Raw genomic sequence first — 24641 nt, forward strand, 5'->3', positions numbered from 1 at the left:
ACTCTCCTCAACACAATCTCGAGGGCAGAATCTCATAACTACCACTTGCTGAAAACCAGAACAGTCAATATTGGGAAAAATGTTAGGAATATGTATATCAGAGACCACTGAGCCCTGTTTACTCACAGTAGCATCTGCAAGTTTTCTAAAACAATTTGTTCTTACGATGTGGGAATGCAGGCAAGACCACATTTATTGCGCAACTATAGTTGGTGTATGTGAAGTGGCTTAGCGAATCAGACAATTGCATCAAGGTATCAAGCAGGAAGCTAGATCTCAGTGGTAGAATCATAGTGTAAATCAAATTTGAAACTGAAAGGCACAAGACTTGCTGGGTCTGGATATAAAACTACATCCTGTTTGATTGCCAGTGTGGAATTGATGAGTATGTAGACAGGCCAGGGTCCAACACAAAGGCCAGTGGCAACTGCAACCATTCAACTACCACTGATGCTACGCTGTAAGTCAGCTAACAGGAAGCAGGCTTGTGTTAGTGTCTAATAAGTTCTGTTGATGGATGTTAACTACCTTGTAGTTGAAGGTAATAGGATGAACAGCTGTTAGTTGTTGATTAGATATGCACTGGCTTACAATTAACTAAAGAGCCAGGCAGCACTGGCTGGAGATTGAGAGGAGTGGAGTAATAAGCTTGATGGCAAGTAAAGCATCCTAGTCTGTGTATTCTTCACAAACAGGCTTAGAAATATCTAACATTGGTAACAGAGAATGGTTACCCAAGAGTGAAGATTGGAGACCAAGATTTATTTTCAGGCAGGAGATTAGAATTGGAGTTAATTTTTTTTGAAGACTGTAATTGGAGTTTTTTTTGAAGAAAGATGACAAACCAGATGTATGATGTTGGAATATGATTTTCCACTGCTATTATGGGAAGCTGAACCTTACGATCAATGGAAGTATGAAGTTGGGTTATGTCGTTACCAAAGATGAAGCACTTTTGCTTCCCGCCAAAAGCAAAAACAGGTGCGTGTTCTCAGAGCTAGAGGCTCATCATTTGGATGAAGGAGGTTTGGACAATCTTAATTATGGATAAAATTCACATGAAAGATGACTTATTGAATGCCAATGAGACTTGGTCAGTCTTTGATAAATTTAGAAAAATGGATGTTTCTTCCATTGAAGAATATATTTTGGAGTTTAACTGACGATATGCAAGATTGCAGCAACTCTACTTGGAATTCTAATTCAGTACTTGCCTTCAAATTGTTGGATTGTGCTAGGATATCAAACATGGATAAGCTCTTAAATCTTGACCAGAGTTAGATTCAAGGAAAGAGATTTTTTTTTTTGAGCAGATGTCTGAAGCATTGAAAAATCTTTTGGGAAAAAATTCATTTCTGGCCACTTTAAATGGCACATATAGGCTCTTCAGCAGTGACACTGAAGATGGAGGATACAATACTAGCAGCATTGAGGCCATTCCAACGTGGGGCCCCAGACATCAGTATGTAAGAATCGCGAACAAAGACAGTAGAATAGGGACCCTTTTGGCTGCTATAACAGATGGCAGGAATAACCAAGCAGTGATCAATGGGTGTTTCAGATGGTAACTCAAAAGTATCATTGTGCATTGAATTGTCCAAGAAGGATTAACAGGGTCTTTGAGATGACGTGACGTGGACTGTGAGGATCAGATCAAATCGGAAGGAACTGTACTGGTCACAAGAAGTACGACTGTCCTAGCTGCAGATTTATTCAATTATGCAGTACTAGATAGTGGGTGTATGTCTACTATATGTGGAGTGAACTAGTTACAGTATTGTATGGATTCTTTAAGTAAGGAAGACTGAAGTAAGGTCAAAGAATATGACAGTTCTACCTGTTTTAGGTTTCGGGATAACGTGTTGAGATTACTAAAGAGTGATAATTCCGTGTAAATAGCAGAAATAAACCACTATTCATACAGATTAGTATCCAGTGAAATACCTTTGCTGTTAAGTAAACAGTCCAAGAAGGCTCAGATGAAATTGGATATGGAGCACAAGACTTAGAAAATCTGTAGATTTGCAGTTTACACAAATCGAGACATTACTGTATTCCTTTAACAAGACCCAACATCTCTAAGCAGAATGTTAGAGGTATTAATGGCATCTGGGGGTAGGGATTTAAAAGGAGAAAAGGCAGATAATTTCAAAACCACTTAGACAGTTTGCACATTCCTCTCGTCATAGGTTGTGTTAAAAGATGCAGGTGATTACACTAAACTTAGGAGGATGGCAGTAAAAAAATGGGATAAAAAAAAAAAACCAGGAGGATGCCATCGCAACCCTTAAAAATCTCTTGCTAACGGGAGACTAATAAGTAGCGATGGACTTGAAAGTATGGGATAAAGACAGATTTTTCTTCGTTTTATAGATTTAGTGACTAGATTCAAGGTCGACGATAATTTATAGTTAAGACAAAAAGTGGACAAGATAATGGAAAGATTGATCGGAATGGGACTGGGAGCACTGGCTAGATTTTTAAACTGACAATAGGAGAATTTGCCGATGAGTTCAGGAGTATGTGTGAAAATATAAATAATGTAGCAACGCACAAGGCAGCAGGAAGTCCTTTTAGTCATGGGATGAGAGAGAAATCACAGCAATTGACAAAATGCTCCGAAAAAGTTTAGCTAACCAACCAAATTATAAATGGACAACTGCTCTGGCGTGGGTGGTACATGTGAAAAACACACTTCACATGGTTGGACTACAGCCCCCATCAATTTATGGAAGGAACCCGAAAATACCTTCAGTAACGTGGGATCATCCCCCTGGCTTTAGAGGGACTACAATTAGTTCTGTTTCTGTAGAACATTTGACTGCCATGCATGCAGGGAGAAGAGCATTTAAGGTGTAGGTTTCAGAAATCAGGAGCACTTTGGAGGTATCCTATCAGGCTATCAGAACAAAAGTTTTACTCTGGGGACAGGGGATATCACAAAAGAGAAGGGCAGAAAGATGGAGGCCCAGGAAAAGTTGTCGGCACTGATGGTAAAAAGTTAATTTTGCAATATGGCAAACAGTACATTCCTTGTGGCTTATTGGCTAGGATTATAGCCTGACAGAATCTGAACAAATGATGGAAAATGATCCACCACGTACTTCGCAAACACATATGTCAGACTTTTGCGAGGAACAGGTTGTGGCAAATAACAGGCTAATCAAGAGTGGACAAAGTTGTAGCGAAGATAGTGAACAGGCCATTTATCCCAAAGGTCAACTACCGAAAGTTGGGACAAGAGTGACGTATATGCCAGAAGGGGACAGTGAATGGAGGGAAGCCATTATAGGAAGGACAGGAAAGGCCACTGGGAAATATAAACACTGGCTGAATGCACAAGACAAGGGACAGGATATCAGACCTATGGATTGGCAGAAGGAAGTAAAACTGGAAGGCCGGAAAACATAGTATAAGTTCAGACAGTGGTCCTGAAGATGATCATAATCCAAGAAAAAGGTCATGAACTTGTTAAACGAAGTAGGAGGGACAAGTAGAGTAGTAGCAGTCTAGGAAAGGGACAGGAAATCTAGTAGGGGGACATAGTTTAACAAGAGCGAGGACCAAAGAGCAGGTGAAGAGTGCCACAAGAAGTAGGAGCCCTTACGATAGAGAAGCTCTAGTGGCTAACAGGTTAATGGCAAGTTGGTAAAAGGTTGAAAAACAAAAAAAAAAAAAAAAGAGCGCTTGACAGTTAGTGAATTTGGCACATAGAGGTGCCAGATAGAGGACAACCAGCATTGTCCCATAGATATAAAAGCAAAATACTGCGGATGCTGGAAATCTGAAATAAAAACAAGAAATGCTGGAACCACTCAGCAGGTCTGGCAGCATCTGTGAAAAGAGAAGCAGAGTTAACGTTTCGGGTCAGTGACCCTTCTTCGGAACTAGCAAATATTAGACAAGTCACAGGTTATAAGCAAGTGAGGTGGGGGTGGGGCAAGAGATAACAAAAGGAGGTCTCGATTGGACCAGGCCACATAGCTGACCAAAAGGTCACAGAGCAAAGGCAAACAATGTTAATGGTGGGTTGAAAGACAAAGCATTAGTGCAGATTAGGTGTTAATATACTGAATATTGAACAGCAGCAAGTGCAAACCTGAAAAAAAACAGTGGGTAAGCAAACTGAACAGACTAAGATGAAATGAAATAAATGCAAGCAGGACCCCGAGCTTCCGGTTGCTTGCCATTTCAACACTCCCCCCTGCTCACATCTCTGTCCTGGGATTGCTGCAGTGTTCCAGTGAACATCAACGCAAGCTCGAGGAACAGCATCTCATCTACCAATTAGGCACACTACAGCCTGCCGGACTGAACATTGAGTTCAATAATTTCAGAGCATGACAGCCCCCCATTTTACTTTCATTTTTAGTTATTTTTTCTTTACATTCTTTTTTTTGGAATTAATTTCATTTCATCTTAGTCTGTTCAGTTTGCTTACCCACTGTTTTTTTTCAGGTTTGCACTTGCTGCTGTTCAATATTCAGTATATTAACACCTAATCTGTACTAATGCTTTGTCTTTCAACACACAATTAACATATTGCTTGCCTTTGCTCTGTGACCTTTTGGTCAGCTATGTGGCCTGGTCCAATCTAGACCTCATTTGTTATCTCTTGCCCCACCCCCACCTCACTTGCTTATAACCTGTGACTTTTCTAATATTTGTCAGTTCCGAAGAAGGGTCACTGACCCAAAACGTTAACTCTGCTTTTCTTTTCACAGATGCTGCCAGACCTGCTGAGTGGTTCCAGCATTTCTTCTTTTTGTCCCATAGATAGATCTGTACAGGAGAAAGTACTTCCCGATGGTATGTATAATTTAAGGCGAGACTTGTATCTGAGATTGGAGGAACAACTAGGCAACCAAGATGTTAGAGTAGACTCCCCAACAGATGGATAAGTGAGTGAAGATTTTCCTAGCTTTTAGTAATACACTCATGGGAATGCAAGTCTATTGACATCAAAGCAGCATTTTTGCAAGGGGAGAAATTTCAAACACAAGTATTTCTAAAGACACCAAAAGAAGCTGGAGATATAGAGGGGAAATTATAGAAGCTAAACAAATGTGTTTATGGGCTAAATGATGCATCCAGGGTGTGGTAATTCTCAGTTAGGTCCATCCTACTAAAAGCTAGTCATGCTCAGCTAAAAAGCTGAACCGGCAATGTTTTATTGGTACTATAAGAAAAACTAGCAGGCATTTTCTTGATGCACGTGGACAATTTTGTGGGGAGAATCTGAGGCATTTGAGAAATTGGCAATAGATTAAGTTCTGCAGGAATTTTAAATTGGAAGTCAGGGGTCTGGAGCTTGGGCGGCAGTGGTTAGCACCGCAGCCTCACAGCTCCAGCGACCCAGGTTCAATTCTGGGTACTGCCTGTGTGGAGTTTGCAAGTTCTCCCTGTGTCTGCGTGGGTTTTTGCCGGGTGCTCCGGTTTCCTCCCACCACCAAAGACTTGCAGGTTGATAGGTAAATTGGCCATTATAAATTGCCCCTAGTATAGGCAGGTGGTAGGGGAAGATAGGAACAGGTGGGGATGTGGTAGGAATATGGGATTAGCGTAAGGTTAGTATAAATGGGTGGTTGATGGTCGGCACAGACTCGGCGGGCCGAAGGGCCTGTTTCAGTGCTGTATCTCTAAATAGAAAATAAAAATAGAAATAAAATACATAGGGTTGGACATTAGGCAGACTAAGTTGGGTAGAGGCCTACTGTAGGTCGGGAAAACGAACCCAAGCAAACCACCGTGGAACCAAGCCCGCCCCGACTCAACCATCTGTTTACTTACCTCCTGACTCTGAACCTCCACGAAGCTGCCGCGCATGCGTGATGACGTCACTCGCTCACTGTGCAGACTCAGTTTCATCCCGGACTCCCAGCTCAGGGAAATTTTATTATTTTTAATACTTACCAGCACAGCACTAACCCTGGGTGTCCAGCCCGACCCGACTTGGACTCAGTCCGACCCGACCAGAGCCCAAAAGCTGGAGGCTGAAGATGGGCCCGACCCGACCCCAACACACGTCGGGTCCCATCGGGTTCGGGTCAGGTAGCAGGCCTCTAAAGTTAGGGCAACACTAAATCAACAGTCTTACCTAGAGAATGTTAATAGGATCCCAATAAATTGGGCCAGATCCTCACCAAAGGAAGACTCTGCAACCAAGGAAGAAGCGGAACAGTTAAGGAGCTTAAATAGTGCAATCAAACTGGTTGTGCATGCAAACTGGGCCAGATGCTTGCTATGATGTATTCGAATTGAGTACCATACTGAAACATGCTACCGTTGGGGAAATGCAGAAAGCAAAAAAGACATTGAAGAAACTGAGTTCAGACAAATGTACACTCAAATTTCCAGCCTTGGGTGACCCAGAAGAAATTAAATTGGTCATTTTTAGTGACACTTCACATACTAATCTTCTTGATGGTTTTGAGCACAGCAGGGTTCATTATATTTTTGGCGGGAAGAGATGATAAATGTTGTCCATTGGCCTGGAAATCAAAGAAAATAAAAGTAGATAGTTAAAAGCACCTTAGCTGCTGAGAAACTTGCACTGGTAGAAGCGATAGATATGGGTATGTATTTATTGAATATTTTTAAAAAGGATCAGAAAAATTCTTAGAATGGCTATCTATATAGCATTCTATCTGGGACAATGTCCAGGCAACAAAAAGTGTCATGGAAAAAGGTTGAGGAATTATCTCGAGTGTAAAAGAAATGTTGGAACAAAACAAATTTCCAAAATAAAATGGGGTCAATGTGAGTCATCAGTTGTTGGATTGTTTTACAAAAAGTGCTTGTTCAAAGAAATTGCTGGATGACCTCGGAGGACTGTTTTGTGTTATGATTTGGTAGACCATGGAAATTTGTCAATATCACTTTATAATTCTTCAATTTTTTTTTTTTGTTTAAAAAGGGGAACAGCAGCATGTTAATGGCTGGTGCTGTTGAAGGTTGATGGTATAATAATGTAAGATGAAGACTAGTTAATCATTTTGTCTCCTTTTTAGATATATGTATTTAAAGAAAAGAGGGGAATCTTAGTATCTAATAAGTTCTGTTAATGGATGTTAAATACCTAGTGGTTGAATGTAATAGTGTAAACAGATGTTGGATGTTTACTTAACTGTACTCAAATGTATATGTAATGAAGAGCCAAGCAGCACTGGCTGGAGATTGAGGAGTGGAGTAGTAAGCTCTGTGGCAAGCAATAAACAAATAGTCTCCACCAAAGCATCCTAGTCTCAGCAAAACTTCCAAGCCTGTTTGGGAAGAATACACCAACAGCTTGAACGGTAGCAAGCAGTGTCATCGCACAAATAAAAAGGCGGTCGCAAAGAGGGATGAATGATCATCATAATGACAATCCCTAGCAAGCACTGTAGAAGTTAGAATATGTTGTGCCCTGCACCTGTTGGAAAGTTTTGATACATCACATGCAAGAAAAATCAGCATGACTTCCTGTAAATCAAGAGGGCTGTCAAGTGTTCAACACTGGTGCCAAGTAAGCTCTTCAGCTATATAAAAAAAGTCACCCAAAGGGTTTTTTGCTCACCCTCAATACCAATCATAAGCCCCAGTTTTCTTCTGGCCTAACCCCCTTCCTCTAATAACACCTGCTGCTAGAATTACAGAACCTGGTTCAGCTTTGCAAGAATTTTTCCCTCATCTCACCAGAGAGAGATGCACGGTGTTTGCAGGGCTTCCCATCATCCCACAATTTCCCCTGCCTGCTTATTCAAGAGTAGTCCATTGCCCCCATTTCACCCCATTCACTGACAGTTCTGGCTTACTCTAGTTCTACAAGAGCTACCTTCCCTTCAATACCTCACGAGTGAGGGTTAGTCATTTAAAAGTGCAGACGGATTTTCAACATGGGAGAGACCGAATCATACCAGGGCTTTTGTTGCAAGAAATCTACAGAAATTAGAGCTCAACTTATCAGAGCAAGTCAGGTTCAGGAGCTTTGATACAGTTTCCTCATTTCCCGGCGAAGCAGCAGGAGAAGGTAGCGACTCTTCGGTGGGTAAGTGAAGGCACCAGGAGCTGTGTTTTGAAAGTTGTACTTACTGTTTTCCTTGTGTTCAAGTTACTTTTGGCGCGGGAGGAACCGGAAGCTGGACGGCAGCAAGGACTCCTGGGTAGGTATTTTCTTTAAAGGTGCGGAGCTCCGTGGACTCGGCCTCATTTCCCGGCGAAGCAGCAGGAGAAGGTAGCGACTCTTCGGTGGGTAAGTGAAGGCACCAGGAGCTGTGTTTTGAAAGTTGTACTTACTGTTTTCCTTGTGTTCAAGTTACTTTTGGCGCGGGAGGAACCGGAAGCTGGACGGCAGCAAGGACTCCTGGGTAGGTATTTTCTTTAAAGGTGCGGAGCTCCGTGGACTCGGCCTCATTTCCTGGCGAAGCAGCAGGAGAAGGTAGCGACTCTTCGGTGGGTAAGTGAAGGCACCAGGAGCAGAGTTAACCCGAGACACTACACATGTAGTGTCTCCCACCCATCCTCCTCCTCTAACCTAATAATAAGACCCTTTTTACCCTCCTCCTCTAGCCAAAAAGGACTGAACAGGTAAGCTATTTCACTGTTTTTGTTAATATCTATATTTGTACTTAATTAAGGGGTAATTGAGTAAAAGAAATGGCAGCCAGGGGAGTGCAGTGCTCCTCCTGCAGTATGTTCGAGGTGAGGGGAACCTCCGGTGACCCTGCCGACTTCACCTGCTGGAAGTGCATCCGTCTCCAGCTCCTATCAGACCGTGTTAGGGAACTGGAGCTGGAGCTGGATGAACTGAGGATCATTCGGGAAGCTGAGGGGGTGATAGATAGAAGCTACAGGGATGTCGTTACTGCACAAAACAAAGGCAGCTGGGTAACAGTTAGAGGTGGGAAGAGGTCAGTGCAGGGATCTCCTGTGGTCGTTCCCCTCAGCAACAAGTATACAGTTTTAGATACTGTTGGGGGGGACGGCCTATCGGGGGCAGGCTGCAGTGAACGGGCCTCTGGCACGGGGTCCTGCACTGTGGCTCAGAAGGGAAGGAGGGAGAATGGGAGAGCACTAGTCATCGGGGACTCGATGGTGAGGAGTACCGACAGGCGGTTCTGTGGGCGCAAGCGAGACGCACGGATGGTTTGTTGCCTACCTGGTGCCAGGGTCCGTGATGTTTGTGATCGCGTCTTCAGGATCCTTAAAGGGGAGGGGGAGCAGCCAGAGGTCGTGGTGCACATTGGCACCAACGACGTAGGAAGGAAGGGTGGCACAGATGTTAGAAGTGAGTTTAGGGAGTTAGGCTGGAAGCTGAAAGCTCGGACGGACAGAGTTGTTATCTCTGGTTTGTTGCCGGCGCCACGTGATAGTGAGGCTAGGAATAGGGAGAGAGCACAGCTGAACACGTGGCTGCAGGAATGGTGTAGGAGAGAGGGCTTCCAGTTCTTGGATAATTGGACTGCATTCTGGGGAAGATGGGACCTGTTCAAACAGGACGGGCTGCATCTGAACCAGAGGGGCACCAATATCCTGGGAGGGAGGTTTGTTAGTACTGTTCGGGAGGGTTTAAACTAGTTTGGGAGGGGGATGGGAACCGGACTTGTAGTCCAGGGACCAGTGGGTCCACTCAGAAAGACAAAGAGTGTAGTGAGGTATTGGGGAAGGTCGCACTGTCGCAGAGGACAGATGGGCACGGAGAAGGGTTAAAGTGCGTATACTTCAACGCAAGAAGCATCAGGAATAAGGTGAGTGAATTGAAGGCGTGGATGGGCACTTGGGACTACGATGTTGTGGCCATCACTGAAACGTGGATAGGTGAGGGGGAGGAATGGTTCTTGGAGGTACCTGGTTATAGATGTTTTCATAAGATTAGGAATGGTGGTAAAAGAGGTGGGGGGGTGGCATTGTTAGTTAGAAATAGTGTAACAACTGCTGAAAGAATTTTCGAGGAGGATCTGCCGACTGAGGCACTGTGGGTTGAGGTCAGGAACAGGAAAGGAGCAGTCACCTTGATGGGAGTTTTCTATCGGCCCCCCAATAGCAGCAGGGAGGTGGAAGAGCAGATTGGGAAACAGATTTTGGAAAGGAGCAGAAGTCACAGGGTAGTAATTATGGGGGATTTCAACTTCCCAAATATTGATTGGCAACTCTTTAGATCGAATAGTTTGGATGGGGTAGTGTTTGTGCAGTATGTCCAGGAAGCTTTTCTGACTCAGTATGTAGACTGCCCGACCAGAGGGGAGGCAATATTGGATTTGGTACTAGGTAATGAACCAGGGCAAGTGATAGAGCTGTTGGTGGGCGAGCACTTTGGAGATAGTGATCACAATTCTGTAGCATTCACTGTGGTAATGGAGAGGGATAGGTATGTGCAACAGGGCAAGGTTTACAATTGGGGGAAGGGTAGATATGATGCTGTCAGGCAGGAACTGAGGAGCATAAGTTGGGAGCATATGCTGGCAGGGAAGGGCACGGTCGAAATGTGGAACTTTTTCAAGGAGCAGATAGTAGGGGCCATTGATAAGCATGTCCCTGTCAGACAGGGAAGGGATGGTCATGAGGGAACCGTGGTTGACAAGAGAGGTTGAGAGTCTTGTTAGGAAGAAGAAGGATGCGTATATAAGGTTGAGGAAAAAGGGCACAGGCATAGCTCTGGAGGGATACAAGATGGCCAGGAAGGATCTGAAGAAAGGGATTAGGAGAGCTAAGAGATGGCATGAAAAATGCTTGGCGGGTAGGATAAAAGAAAACCCCAAGGCCTTTTACGCGTATGTCAGAAATATGAGGATGACTAGGGGGACCGTAGGTCCGGTCAAGGACAATAGCGGGAGACTGTGTGTTGAGCCGGAAGAGATAAGTGAGGTTTTGAATGAGTACTTCTCTTCGGTATTTACGAATGAGAAGGGGTGTATTACTGAAGAGGACGGTGTGAAACAGACTGGTAAGCTCGAGGAAGTGCTCGTTAGGAGGGAAGATGTGTTGGGGTTTTTGAATAACTTGAAGATAGACAAGTCTCCCGGGCCTGACGGGGTATATCCAAGGATGTTATGGGAAGCAAGGGATGAAATTGCAGAGCCACTGGCAATGATCTTTTCATCTTCTCTGTTGACGGGGGTGGTACCAGGTGATTGGAGGGTGGCAAATGTTGTGCCCCTGTTCAAGAAAGGGAATAGGAACAACCCTGGGAATTACAGGCCAGTTAGTCTTACTTCGGTGGTAGGCAAGTTGATGGAAAAGGTGCTGAGGGATAGGATTTCTGAGCATCTGGAAAGACACTGCTTGATTCGGGACAGTCAGCACGGTTTTGTGAGGGGTAGGTCTTGCCTCACAAGCCTGATTGAATTCTTTGAGCAGGTGACCAAGCAAGTGGATGAGGGTAAACCAGTGGATGTGGTGTACATGGATTTTAGTAAGGCATTTGATAAGGTCCCCCATGGTAGACTTATGGAGAAAGTCAGGAGGCATGGGATAGTGGGGGATGTGGCCAGTTGGATTAATAATTGGCTAACTGATAGAAGGCAGAGAGTGGTCTTAGATGGTAAATACTCAGCCTGGAGCCCAGTTACCAGTGGCGTGCCACAGGGATCAGTTCTGGGTCCTCTCCTGTTTGTGATTTTTATTAACGACTTGGATGAGGAAGTCGAAGGGTGGGTCAGTAAATTTGCAGATGATACAAAGGTTGGTGGAGTTGTGGATACCGAGGAGGGCTATTGTCGTCTGCAAAGGGACTTGGATAGGTTGCAGTGCTGGGCTGAAAAGTGGCAGATGGAGTTTAACCCTGAAAAGTGTGAGGTCGTCCATTTTGGAAGGACAAACACGAATGCAAAATACTGGGTTAACGGTAGGGTTCTTGGGCATGTGGAGGAGCAGAGAGACCTTGGGGTCTATGTGCATAAATCGTTGAAAGTTGCAACTCAAGTGGATAGGGCTGTGAAGAAGGCATATGGGGTGTTAGCGTTCATTAGCAGAGGGATTGAATTTAAGAGCCGTGAGGTGATGATGCAGCTGTACAGGACCTTGGTAAGGCCTCATTTGGAGTACTGTGTGCAGTTCTGGTCGCCTCATTTTAGGAAGGATGTGGAAGCCTTGGAGAGGGTGCAGAGGAGATTTACCAGGATGTTGCCTGGAATGGAGAATAAGTCTTACGAGGAAAGGCTGAACATTCTAGGCCTCTTCTCATTAGAACGGAGAAGGATGAGGGGTGACATGATAGAGGTTTATAAGATGATCAGGGGAATAGATAGGGTAGACAGTCAGAAACTTTTTCCCCGGGTGGAGCAAAGCGTTACAAGGGGTCATAAATTTAAGGTGAAGGGTGGGAGATATAAGGGGGATGTCAGGGGAAGGTTCTTTACCCAGAGAGTGGTCGGGGCATGGAATGCCTTGCCTGGGGAAGTTGTTGAGTCAGAAACTTTAGGGACTTTCAAACGGCTTTTAGATAGGTATATGGATAAAGGAGAATGATGGGGTATAGATTAAATTGTCCTTGACAGAGGACAAAGGATCGGCACAACATCGTGGGCCGAAGGGCCTGTTCTGTGCTGTATTTTTCTATGTTCTATGTTCTAGTTGTTCAAAATTGAGAATTTTTGACAAAGCAAATCAGATAAAACTATTCCAGCCATGGCTCAGTGGGTAGCACTTTCGCCTTTGAATCAGGTGGTCCAAGTCCACTCCAGAGACTCCAGCAAAAATCCAGGTTGCACTCCAGAGCAGTACTGAGGGAGTGCTGCATTGTCAAGAGGTTCCGTCTTTCAGATGAGACATTAAACAGAGGCCCCTGTCTGCCCTCAGGTGGATATGCAAGAGATCCTGTGGCACTATTTCAAAGAGCAGGGGAGTTCTCCCAGTGTCCTGACCTGGGCGGCACAGTGGTACAGTGGCTAGCACCGCAGCCTCACAGCTCCAGCAACCTGGGTTCAATTCTGCATACTGCCTGTGTGGAGTTTGCAAGTTCTCCCGGTGTCTGCTTTTGCCAGGTGCTCCGGTTTCCTCCCACAGCCAAAGACTTGCAGGTTGATAGGTAAATTGGCCATTATAAATTGCCCCTAGTATAGGTAGGTGGTAGGGAAATATAGGGACAGGTGGGGATGTGGTAGGAGTATGGGATTAGTGTAGCATTAGTATAAATGGGTGGTTGATGGTCGGCACAGACTCGGTGGGCTGAAGGGCCTGTTTCAGTGCTATATCTCTAAATAAAATAAAATAAATAAATAAATATTTATCCATCAACTAACATCACTAAAGATAGAGTAACTGGTCATTATCGCATTGCTGTTTGCAGAGCTTGCTGTGTGCAATTTGGCTGTCATGTTTCCTACCTTACAACAATGACTGCACTTCAAAAGTACTTCATTGACTGGACGGAGTTTTGGAATGTTGAGAGGTTGTGAAAGGTGCTTATATAAATGCACATTTCCCCCCCCCCCCCCCCCCCAGTGAGTCACTAGCTGGAGGGCATATATTCAAGCTCATTCCAAAATAGAACAAAAAAAGGGAGAGGTTAGCATTTTTCTTAATATAACTGAAGATTTTAGGACATTGAATAGCTCATTAATAGTTGTAGCAGAATACGTGAAAGGGAGGTGCAGTAACATTTGGGGAAGAGAAATATAGAAAAGGGGAAAAGGAAGTGGACTACATAGAGTGTCAGAACAGGTATGAGACAGCTGACTTCCTTCTATCATGCAGCAAGTGGAACCTGATAGAGGTCTTTAAAATCACGAAGAGGCAGGCTTACGGAGAATGTTTCCACTTGTTGAGGAGACTGAAACTATGGGTCATTAATACAAGATAGTCACTAATAAACCCAGTAGGGAATTCAGGAGAAGTGTCTTTACCTAGAGAATAGTGAGAATGTGGAACTCAACCATATGGAGTGCTTGAGCCAAATATCACAGAAGCATTTAAGGGGAAGCTAGACAAGTACACGGAGGAGAAAGGAATAGGATATGCCGATAGGGTTAGAAATGTAGGATGGGAGAAGGCTCGTGTGGAGCATAAACACCAGCATAGACTTGTTGGGCCAAATGGCCCTTTTCTACATTGTAAATTCTTTGTAACAAAATTCTATGACTCACCTCAACCTCCATCTTAAAACACAATTAGTACTGTAAATACATGTCAACAGAGAATGTGCCCACAGAATTATCAGTTGTTTGGGATTATCTGATTTACAAGGGAGAAACAAACACCAATCATACAAGTAACAAGCTTCAGACACAGACAAACCTCCACCTGACAGCCAACGCCACGTAACCACATAGAACTGATCCAAGGTCAGAAGGGAAAAAAAAAAAAGCACATTTGGATTTGGAAGCAACTACTGAACTGCAGGCCAGGGGGTTTGCAAAGGGAATTATCCTGCTGCCAGCTACATAAGCCAACATCTGTAATCCCAACTGCCGTTTGCATCTGCAAAAGCAGAATTTATCAGCAACACAGAATAAAATTGACACAGGCATCACGATTTGGTTTACCATAGTAATGGCGCACACACGACCAGATCTATATTCGGCACCTTGCCTTTAAGAAACATCCTACATTCATCATAATCACGACCTCAGGATGTCCCAAAACACTTTACAGCTAATGAAGTAGTTTCTGAAGTACAGTCACCTACTGTAATGTAGAAAACACATCATCCTTGTGCACAGAATTAAGAGAATAGAGGGAGATGTGTTTTTTTCCCCCCCTATACATACACCTAGCAGGAAAGAGGATATTGCGTCCTGCAAATCTGGTCTGGCTTTGAATGCAGGTCGCCAGAAGTGAAAGGTCAGGGTTCATCCAATCACTGCCCAGGCTTCCTCCCCTCAGCAGGGGACACGAACATGACATTCCAAGCATCCCATTCCTTGCAGGCCAGAGACTGCAAGCCCTGATGTACAAGATTAAACAAGTGTTTCTGTGCCTTTTAGATATTGGGGTGAGGTGACATTCCAGATTTTGAGAGAACTTTGTGAGAAAAAAAAGTCTGTTTTGCAAAGTTTATTTCCAGGAACTCCAACAAATTTTCTCTCTTCAGTGACTTTCTGCAGAGCAGACTGTCTACATAATTTAACAGTCAATGCCAGTTAAATAATTAGCTGCATCAAGTGGCTGAAGACATTTCAGACGATAGATATTAATAGCAAATTTTGAGCAATGTCAGTGCCCATGGATCCAGGTGATGGCTTTTTACGAGAGAATCTAGCCATGGAGGTTTCACAAGCTCATCGACCACAGAATGCATCACAGCTCAGCCCAATCCTGTGTTCAAGCTGACCAGAAACCCCCTACTTCCTGTTTGAATAGGGGAATCGGAAATAGGAATTCTGGTAGGCCTGACCGAAGCCTATTGTATAATGTCCACATTTCGCCCCAAAGATCAGCTAACGCACAGCAGATCAGCAATCAAACTTGGGACCTCCTGGCCTGTCTGACTCAAAGAAAAAAAATTTACAAAGACCCACTGAGCCATGGGAGAACTCCTTTGTTGGGAAAGATCGAGAGGCCAAGACACTGGCATGCCTGAAAGGCTACTGGAAGCAGATTCAATAGTACCTTTCAAAAGGGAATGGGCTGCATTCTTACAAAAAGGAAGAATTTGCAGTGTTGTAAGGAAAGAGTTGGGCTAATTGGAAAGCTCTTCCAAAGAGCTGGCACAAGCACAATGGGCCAAATGGCCTCCTGAGGTACAAGAGTCTATGAAATGACTGCTAAAGGAAAACAAAGCAGTGTTTTTTTTTTCTTCTTCCTCCAAGTTTATGTTCTGAAAGAACCCCATCTGATGTCAAATAATTCAATGGACTGCACATATTATATGCCAGAACACAAGACTGCATACTTGTCAGTATTAAGTGCTTCTTGTTTCCACGAACATCCCCACCCCAAACTGACACCCAGTATTGAGACCTGCCAACTCGCTTGAGAACTTCCTGTTGAGAACTTTACATTCAGGTTTTACTAACCCAAACAGAAACAGAGCCACCATGAAAGAGAAAAACCCATTTAAATTCCAACGAGTTCAAATCAGAATTATTTTCCTTCTCGTAAAAGGTTTCATTGAGTGCAACGTGGTATCTGACCTGGCAGGAAATAGGTACTCAACCTTCTCCCTTTTCAGCATAGACGACCATCTCTACAAGCCTCTTTTACACCCCCCCCCCCCCCGCCATCCAAAGACAAAATGGTTTTGCCAGTATGAGCTGTTTGAAGAATACTATTTCAATTCTCTTCAATACGCTGTTGCTTAAAGTCAGGTTCAAACCAGATATTACAGCAAAATCGAGGGTGTAAATCTACATTAGTGTTTAAACCCACCAGATAAGCAGACAGCCTGCCAGGAAGTGAGCGCTTCCGTGCAGACTGAGGTGCTGGGTTGCTTGCTGCCCTTGTGTGGTTTGAGTTCTCTGTGCTTGTTGAAAGAAAAATTTGCATTTATATAGCACCTTTCATAGCCACAGGAACACACAAAAGCACTTTACAGCCAATGAAGTACTTTTTGAATTGCACTCACTTACAATTCAGGAGACATGACAGCCAATTTGCACACAGCAAGCTCCCTCAAACAATGTTTGAATCACCAGATTTCTTTTTTTTTTTTAAAAAAGTGATGTTGGTTGTGGGATAAATATTGACTATTGCTTTTCAAAATAGTGCCGTGGATTCTTTTGCGTCCACCTGACAGGGTAGAAAGGGCTTTAGTTTAACATCTTAACCAAAAATGGCACTGACAGTGTGGCACTCCACTGAAGTATCAATCTAGTCTCAGAGAGGGGCCTGAACCTGCAATCTACTGAGTCAAAGATCTCCAGTAAGTACTTCAATTATCATTGAAACATTACTTCCTTCACCTCCAGAAGGTGCAGGCTCTTTCTGGCATTCAGTTCCACAGGTGCCAGTCACCATTCAGGATTTTACCCCACTGGTCCATTTTTCACACAAGCCCAGATCAGGAGCGTTGGCAAACTATCTGACGATGAGGAGAATTACAGCTAAGGCAGATCATCTCCTCAAATTGGCATGTACACTCAACGCACTTCCAGTAGATTAGAGATCTGGAGCAAGAGCTTGGGTTGATTCAGGGTGACGTGAAGGAAGAGTTCATCACCCAGTGTATTCCCCTTCATGTTGAAATTAGTTAACTCAGCACAGCCTGGGGATCGAAGAGAGAACCTTCCTGGTCTATTTGGCTTAGTTCCCCAACATTGAGCCACTGAAGCAACATGGGCACACAACATATTTAAAACACATTTCCTACTAAACAAAATTAAACCTCAGAATGTCGGAATTCATGACACACTGAAACAAACAGGTCTCTTACTCCTCCACTCTCTCACCATCCCCCAGCATCGAAAGGATAGATTCCTGTAACCACTTCTAGTTTAGAATATTGGAGAACTGAAAGTCACCAACTCTCGGCTGCTCTTTATTTCTATGGCACAAGGGGAAAAATAAATATTTCAATAGCAAAACCTATATTTAGATGCCAGCAGAGCAGGTTCTAGACATTACTGGTCTGGATGTTTCTTTTTTTTGGCAATAAAGAAAACACCTCAACGTGTATCACATTTCAGAGGAAAAATGGTATATGAGTCAACAAGATTTAGCACAACTAAAAAACAGTTTCTAATTTAACTAGTAAATGTCAAGGTTCTGCAATGAAATACACCACCAATTTTCTAACATATCAAATTGAATCAATCTTGCAGGAGTTTGATCATGTGACTCACTTACCACCTTCTAAATGTACAGGTTCAACAGTCACCATTTGGATTACTCAAATTAAAATAATGAGACACTTGGGGCAGGGGTGGTGTATTTACTATCACTGGTCATCCAGGGACAAAAAGACTTGCATTTATACAGCACTTATCACAACCATCAGACGTCTCAAAAGCACTTTACAGACGGGCAATGAAGTAATTTAAAAGTGTACCCACTGTTGTAACATAGGAAATGCAGCAGCCAATTTCTGCACAGCAAGCTCCCACAAAACAGTAATGCGATAATGACCAGCAAGTCTCTTTTTTTTTTTGTGATGTTGATTACAGGATAAATAAAGTCCAGGACACCAGGGATTCTCGAAAAATAGTGCCGCAGGATCTCTTACATCCACCCGAGCAGACAGAGGAGGCCCTCAGTTTAACACCTCATCCAAAAGATGACACCTCTGACAACACAGCACTCCCTCAGTACTGCTCTGGGAGTGTTAGCCTCAAGTCTTCAAGGGGATGGATAGCAAGTTTATCCAGTAAGCTCTATTGACAGAGAATCATGAAGGCCCCTGATTCTGAGCAGCCAGCTGATCTCAGTAGGAGCACTGCATTTGCCCTCTGGGCGACAGGAGAGGAACTAGGGAGCAGAAGGCCATTTGGGCCCTCGAGTCTGCTCAAATTCATGGCTGATCTTTGACCTCAACTCCATTTTCATGCCCAATCCCCATCTTCATCTCCCTTGGAGTCCAAAAATCTGTCTGTCTTCAATATACTCAATGACTGATCATCCACAACCCTCTGGGTTAGAGAATCCCAAAGATTTATAACCCTGAGTGAAGACATCCTCATCTCAGTTCTAAATTACCAACCCTTATCCTGAGACTACATCCCATAGTTCTAGACTCCCCAGCCAGGATTGATCGTAACAAGAACTTGCATTTATAAAAGATCTTTAATGCAATAAAAAATCCCAAGGCACTGCACAGAGGTGATCATCCAACAAAATTTGACACCAAGCTACAAAAGGAGATTAGGGCACCAGTGACTGTGACTACAATGCATGCCAGGATCTCAACCAGAGTAGAACATTTTGATGGACCATGTTAAATAGGCAGATGTCCATTCACCAAAAAATGAGGAAGTCGATGACAGTCTGATTCACATCTGTTTTATTGTTAAATCATATTTCAGTCCAAATGTCTGTTCCCACTCTTCCCTACTTAACTAACTCTGTTCAAAGGTAACTACCCCACTGGGCAAAAACCCAGCCCTTAAATGCAAACCTATAATGAGCATCACCTGCTCTCTATTAACACTGAAATGAGAGTCCTGTTTAATTAAAGGGGTCTGCATTTTCAATATTGTCAGACCAAACATTTGAATAGCTAGCCAGCTATTACCATCAAGGCTCATGTGATGAATGACTACCTGGGCAAGGCACTGGCCTATGGAACTGTATACAGCATGCAGTTAGCTCTGTCAGAAGGGGAGGAAATTGATTTTAACTAAAGTAATCAGTGAGCAGCATCAGTGGCTAATTCACACTATAGATGTCATAATCCAGATCACAGAGCAGATTGAAGAGTAAGATCCCACAGAACCATTCAAGAAGCAGGGACTGCTTCCAGTGTCCTGGACTCAAATACACACTAGAGATATCCAACTGGATGCTCATCCATTTCATGGCTTACTGGTGCGCAAAGTTTTCTGCGTTTTCCATTACAGTCACTGGGCTCCCAAACACAATGTCAGGTGAAGCAGAGATGCTCCACTGCATGATGAGACAGCATATGGAGAGTTTTTCATCCTTTGTTAACAAGGTAATGGTTGCAATTTTTAGACTACAAAGAATTTTCTTCCCCTCGTTTATAGAGCTACTAGAGTCCTCAACATTAATGCTTCATTTGGACAGCACGAGGGGGGGATACTGGACAGTGCCGAGGTTAAGAGACAATACTGCAGGAGAGAGAGGCCTCAAGCCTGATCAGCCATTCAATGAGATCATGGCTGATTTCCAACTAACTCCATTTACCCACATTTGGCCCTTAATATCTTTGATAATTTAAAATCTGAGACTGGTTAACAAAAATTTAACAGCTGATCAACTACTGTTTGCAGAAGAGAGTGCCAAACTTCGACCACGCTACGTGGAAGCGTTTCCTAATTTCCCCCCTGTAATTCCCGGATCTAATTTTTTAAGACTATGTCCCCTGGTTCAAGACTCCCCAGCCAGCAGAAATAGTTTATTTCCCTTAACATCTTCAAAGTACTTCAACTCACCACTTACGCCCTGAAATTAGGTTACTGCCAGTGATCCCCTGATAATTTTTCTTCTGAATACTTCCTATGTTTTATTCTTTTTTGATGTTGCTGCTTTTTTTTAAACTAAAGACACATTAAAACACTTAAAATGTTGCAAGTCCTCACAAGATGTTGCACCGTGATGCAAGACTTGACAGGATATTGGTTTATTGCAGGTGGTAAACTGCTGCGGAACTCAACGCCTCGCCTATATAAAAAAAAAAGAGAGATCTGAAAAGCTGAACTGAATCTGAAGAAACCAGGGGTTGTTAAGTTGGACTTTAACTTCCAACTGTTAAAGGTACAAAAAGGTATTCTCTCTCAGGGGCAGCAAGATCACCTCCACAATCTCCAAAGCTGGCCTCCTAGTCATCTACATCAGCCACAGACATGGAGCCAGCTTCCACACGAATGCTGGTGACACTCAGCTCTACCCCCACTACCTCAGTCCCATCCGATTGCTTGCCAACATGCATTCATGGGGCAAACTCAACTTCTGGCAAAACACTGGGATGACTGAAGCCATCGTCTTCGTTCCCCACTGCAAACACCTTTACACCCACCACTGACTCCACTCCCTTCCCCAGTCACTGCAAGCTTAACCAAACTGTACACAACCTTGATGTTCTGTTCAACCCATGTTCTGTCTGTCACAAAGACCGCCCACTCATCCTCCAATATCACCTGAAGTTCTTGTACACAGTTGTCACCTTCAGAATAGATCAACAACTCCTGTCTTACCATGCTGCCATCCTTCACCCTGCCCATAAACTCTAGCTCATCTAAAACTCTGCTTCCTGTGTCATGTCCCGCATCAAGTCCTGCTCGCCCACTCCTCACTGACCTATAGGCTTCCAGTACCCCAGCACCACGCCCTCACTGTGCCTGAAGTTAAAGATGGTTACCCTTGAATTTAAATCTCTCCAATGGCCTCAGCTCTCACTTTCTCTAACCTCTTGTAGCCCTACTCTTTCCCCATTCCCCTGATTACAGCCTTTTATCCCTCCTGCCCTCCCTTTGTTATGCTCAAGTCCACCTCTTGGAGCTTCTCCCACTGCCCCCACCAGCTCCTTGGACTCTCCACCCACTACATCTGCTGCAAAACACATCACTGTTGGCCAAGCTTTTGGTCGACCCCTCTGAAGGTCTTACTTTTGGATCAGCATCCATTTTCATCATTATTCCCCATGACCCTCTGTCCTATCAACACCAAACCTATTGTTCTCTTTGCCCCGCCCCACCTGATTTGCTTCAAATCTATTACATTTCTAACCTTTGCCAGTTCAGATGAAAGGTCCAACCTAAAACGTTAACTTTGCTTCTCTCTCCACAGATGCTGCCAGACCTGCTGGGTATTTCCAGCATTTTTTGTTTTTATTTCAGATTTCTAGCATCTGCAGTATTTTGCTTCAATTTTCATCATGTCTAGGCAAAGCGCTTTGGGCCATAAAAGGTGAATATGAACCTGTGAATATGTTGTATTTGCAGTCTTTGCAACTATGGATCAAGACATTCTAAGAATCTTAAATCTCTTAAAAATTAAAACTAAATATATTTTGGGAAAGGGCCCAAAGCCAATTACAATTTGATCATCTAAGCAGGGTTTCAGGTACTGACTGCCCTGTTAAGGTCAATGATCGGTACCATTTTTGGGAAAGTTTCATGCAGTTAATTTTTCCCCATTATTTATTGACATTATTTAATAACTAATAGTAGACATGTTGACATGCTTGACCCATGATTGGTCATCAAGGTTCAGATCTGGACATAGCTCAGCCAATGAATGGGTGTTACCTCCCAGAAAGATTCTCTAATCCAATCCCCTGGGGATCATCTCACATCTCCGCTCAGGGACACCAAGAAGCCTAGAATTGGCAGGGGCCCCAGGAGAAGACAGCATAAGATACCATCATGGGAACAAAAGCAGGTGGAAGTTACTCTTTCCCCTTCTCCATCCCAAACGAAAAAAGGATTTGGATTTATATAGCACCTTTCACGATCACACGATGTCCCAAAGCACTGTGCAGCCAATGAAGTACTTCTGAACTGTTGTAATGTGGGAAACTCAGCAGCCAATTCAGAGTGATAAGGTTGGCACAGTGATATGATAATCATGGTTAGTCAACTTTTGCTAAAACAATCAGACATGATCCAATTGAATGGTGAAACAGGCTTGATGGGCTGAATGGCCCACTCCCGTTGTGACCCTCAGTTTGTCAAAAGAATTTTAAAAGGCATCAAAATGGTGCAACGTCCAGATTCAATGTGATATTCTACATGCTGCCATCTAGCCAAATGAACACCAGGCTAGTCCAACTACATTTAACTGCCAAACCACCTAAACAAACTCACGAATAAAACCCAAATGGAATGCAACAGATTGAGGGCTCAGGGCCATTTTCAGGGGAGGCGCGGAAGACAGACAGGAGGGAGACAAGTTACTAAGATGTGGATTTGGATCCTTATCCAACAAACATATGCATATCGATCAATTAAAGAACGAACTTGCATTTCTAAAGCACATTTCACAACCTCGAGATGTCCCAAAGCACTTCACAGTCAACGAAAGACTTTTTGAAATGTAGTCACAGTTGTAACGTAGGGAATACATCAACCAATTTCCGCACAGGAAGCTCCCACAAACAGCAATGTGATAATGACCAGATAATCTGTTTGATATGTGTTTGGTTAAGGAAATAAATATTGGTCAGGACACAGAGGAAAACTCCCCTTCAAAATAATGCCATGGGATAGTTTACATCCAGCTGACTCAGGGAATCTTTTTTTTGTTGTTCGAGTCAACGGTTGTGCTGCGACTATTTTAATTTCTAGCTCGTCTGGCTTTTTAGGTGCCTCCTAAACAGATTTTAAAGACTCCTGCAGCTAAAGTCTGTAACAGTCAACTGCCACACCTTCAGTCCACCTTAAATGAAACCTCAGGCGAAACAATTTTTTTTTAAAAAAAGCACACAGTTACAAATGTGAGTGGGTGAAAAGAAATGAGTCTACTTTCAGGAAATCGACAAGCAGCAAGCCACAAGGGTGGTAACATCACAATCCCAGGTACCGTGGGCCTAAACCCTAAACTGATACCATACTCTCCCACAAACAAGTATATATAAAGCTCTTGGAAGATTTTACAGATGTTAACCACTCATTTAAAAAAGATTTAAAAAGAAAAATCAGCCTTTGAGATAGTTTAAACAACTCAAGTCTTTAAATCTGCATTGAAATATTACTCTTCATTAAAAACACATGCACCAGCAAATATAGAGGAACAGATGTAGATTAATAATAACCTCATTGTGTCAAAACACAATGAAAGATCAGGAAGAGATTCAAGACTTTCTTTAAGGTAAGTTATTATAATAGAAAGAACAGGGTAAGCTGCATGAAGTGTAACTGCATTGCAGAAGTACTAAAATATCCCCAAAAATCTTAAGAAAAAGGAAAAGAAAGAGGAACTCTTTTTTTCATCTATTTAGTCACTTTTTCCAACATGTGCCATGAAAAACTCAAAAGCATATGTGGAATTATTGCAAGACTGGTATTTCACAAACTATACAAGTAAAACTGAAGGGAGGAACAGGCATAAAGTCAACTTGAAAAAGTTTAGAAAAAGTTTGAAGGCTGTAGTTATTACTCACCCATCCCCCACCACCACACATTTGATGGCCTGCATTTTCCAACTTGTGTAAACTGAGGCTTCAAAGTCACCAAGAAGTTAAATTGGCAACAGAAATATAGGTCAGGAGAAAAGTAAACACAATTAAAAAGATGCCCAACTTCTCAGCTCAAACTTCTCAACTCGCTAAACAGCCACCACCCAAACTCTGCGCTGCAGCTTTAACTAACCTGAATCACTGGTCCCGCCCTCTCACCGCTGTCATTGGCCACTCTGCTGCCATGCGTCTGTTTATTGGTTCTAATCGATGTCACTCATGACCGGCGAATTCCCCCTGTACCTGATTGGACGGTTCTCCTCTTGGGCGGGAACTAAGCTGTCAATCTGGCAGCATCTTAAATTGCACTGCACGAATTTGCCTATCATTGCTCATCTAAACTGCACCTGGTGAAATCAAACCCTCTCTTTGCCTATTTATGTTTCTATCTATCAAAGGGGGAAAAAAATGCAGGACTGTGTGGAGAGAGTAGGGAGTGGGAGTAATTGGATGGCTCCTTCAAAGTGCCAGCGCAAGTATGATAGACCGAATGGCCCCCTTCTGTGCTGTAACAGTTTATGATTCTATGGAACTAAGGCTGGTAAATGGAGATAAAGATACAGATCAACCATGATTAAATTGGATGAACAGTCTCGAGGGACTGAATGGCCTCCTTTTGTTCCTACATCAGAGGATAATTGTAAATACGGAAGGTTCATCTTAGTTCATCCATCTAGAGAGGCCATAATCTCTCCCTATTTCAGCATCCAATTGTTACTGAAATTATTCTATTTGGCACTTCGATCACTCTTTGTGTGATTTCCTGGTATCAGTTCTGAGATTGCCTTCTACTAGTTTTAATCTGCGTTCCCATGTTCTATTCCCACTACTTAATTTAAAGTAATATTTTTAGGTTTTGTTTCTCTATTATCTATCTATATTTCTGTCTTTCTATCTAGATGTACCCATCTATCTCTGCCCATAACTATATACACAT

The 24641-nt window shown here is 43.3% G+C and overlaps 1 protein-coding gene across 2 annotated transcripts in view; it reads right to left on the reverse strand.

Moving 5' to 3' along the window:
* Positions 1-23831, reverse strand: part of LOC137353377 (ras-related C3 botulinum toxin substrate 1-like) — a 75758-nt gene extending 51927 nt beyond the window's left edge. Inside the window, exon 1 of one of the 2 annotated variants that reach the window (XM_068019583.1) lies at positions 23630-23831. In XM_068019583.1, coding sequence (XP_067875684.1) covers positions 23630-23664 — 35 coding nt within the window. In that variant the 5' untranslated portion in view covers positions 23665-23831. Of the gene's footprint in view, positions 1-17287; positions 17332-23629 lie in introns of those variants that run through there. The other variant, XM_068019584.1, reaches the window with a different exon arrangement.
* Positions 23832-24641: the final 810 nt, after the last annotated feature.

This window comes from Heterodontus francisci, chromosome 41 (genome assembly GCF_036365525.1).
Source record: "Heterodontus francisci isolate sHetFra1 chromosome 41, sHetFra1.hap1, whole genome shotgun sequence".
In the NCBI taxonomy this organism is placed as follows: domain Eukaryota; kingdom Metazoa; phylum Chordata; class Chondrichthyes; order Heterodontiformes; family Heterodontidae; genus Heterodontus; species Heterodontus francisci.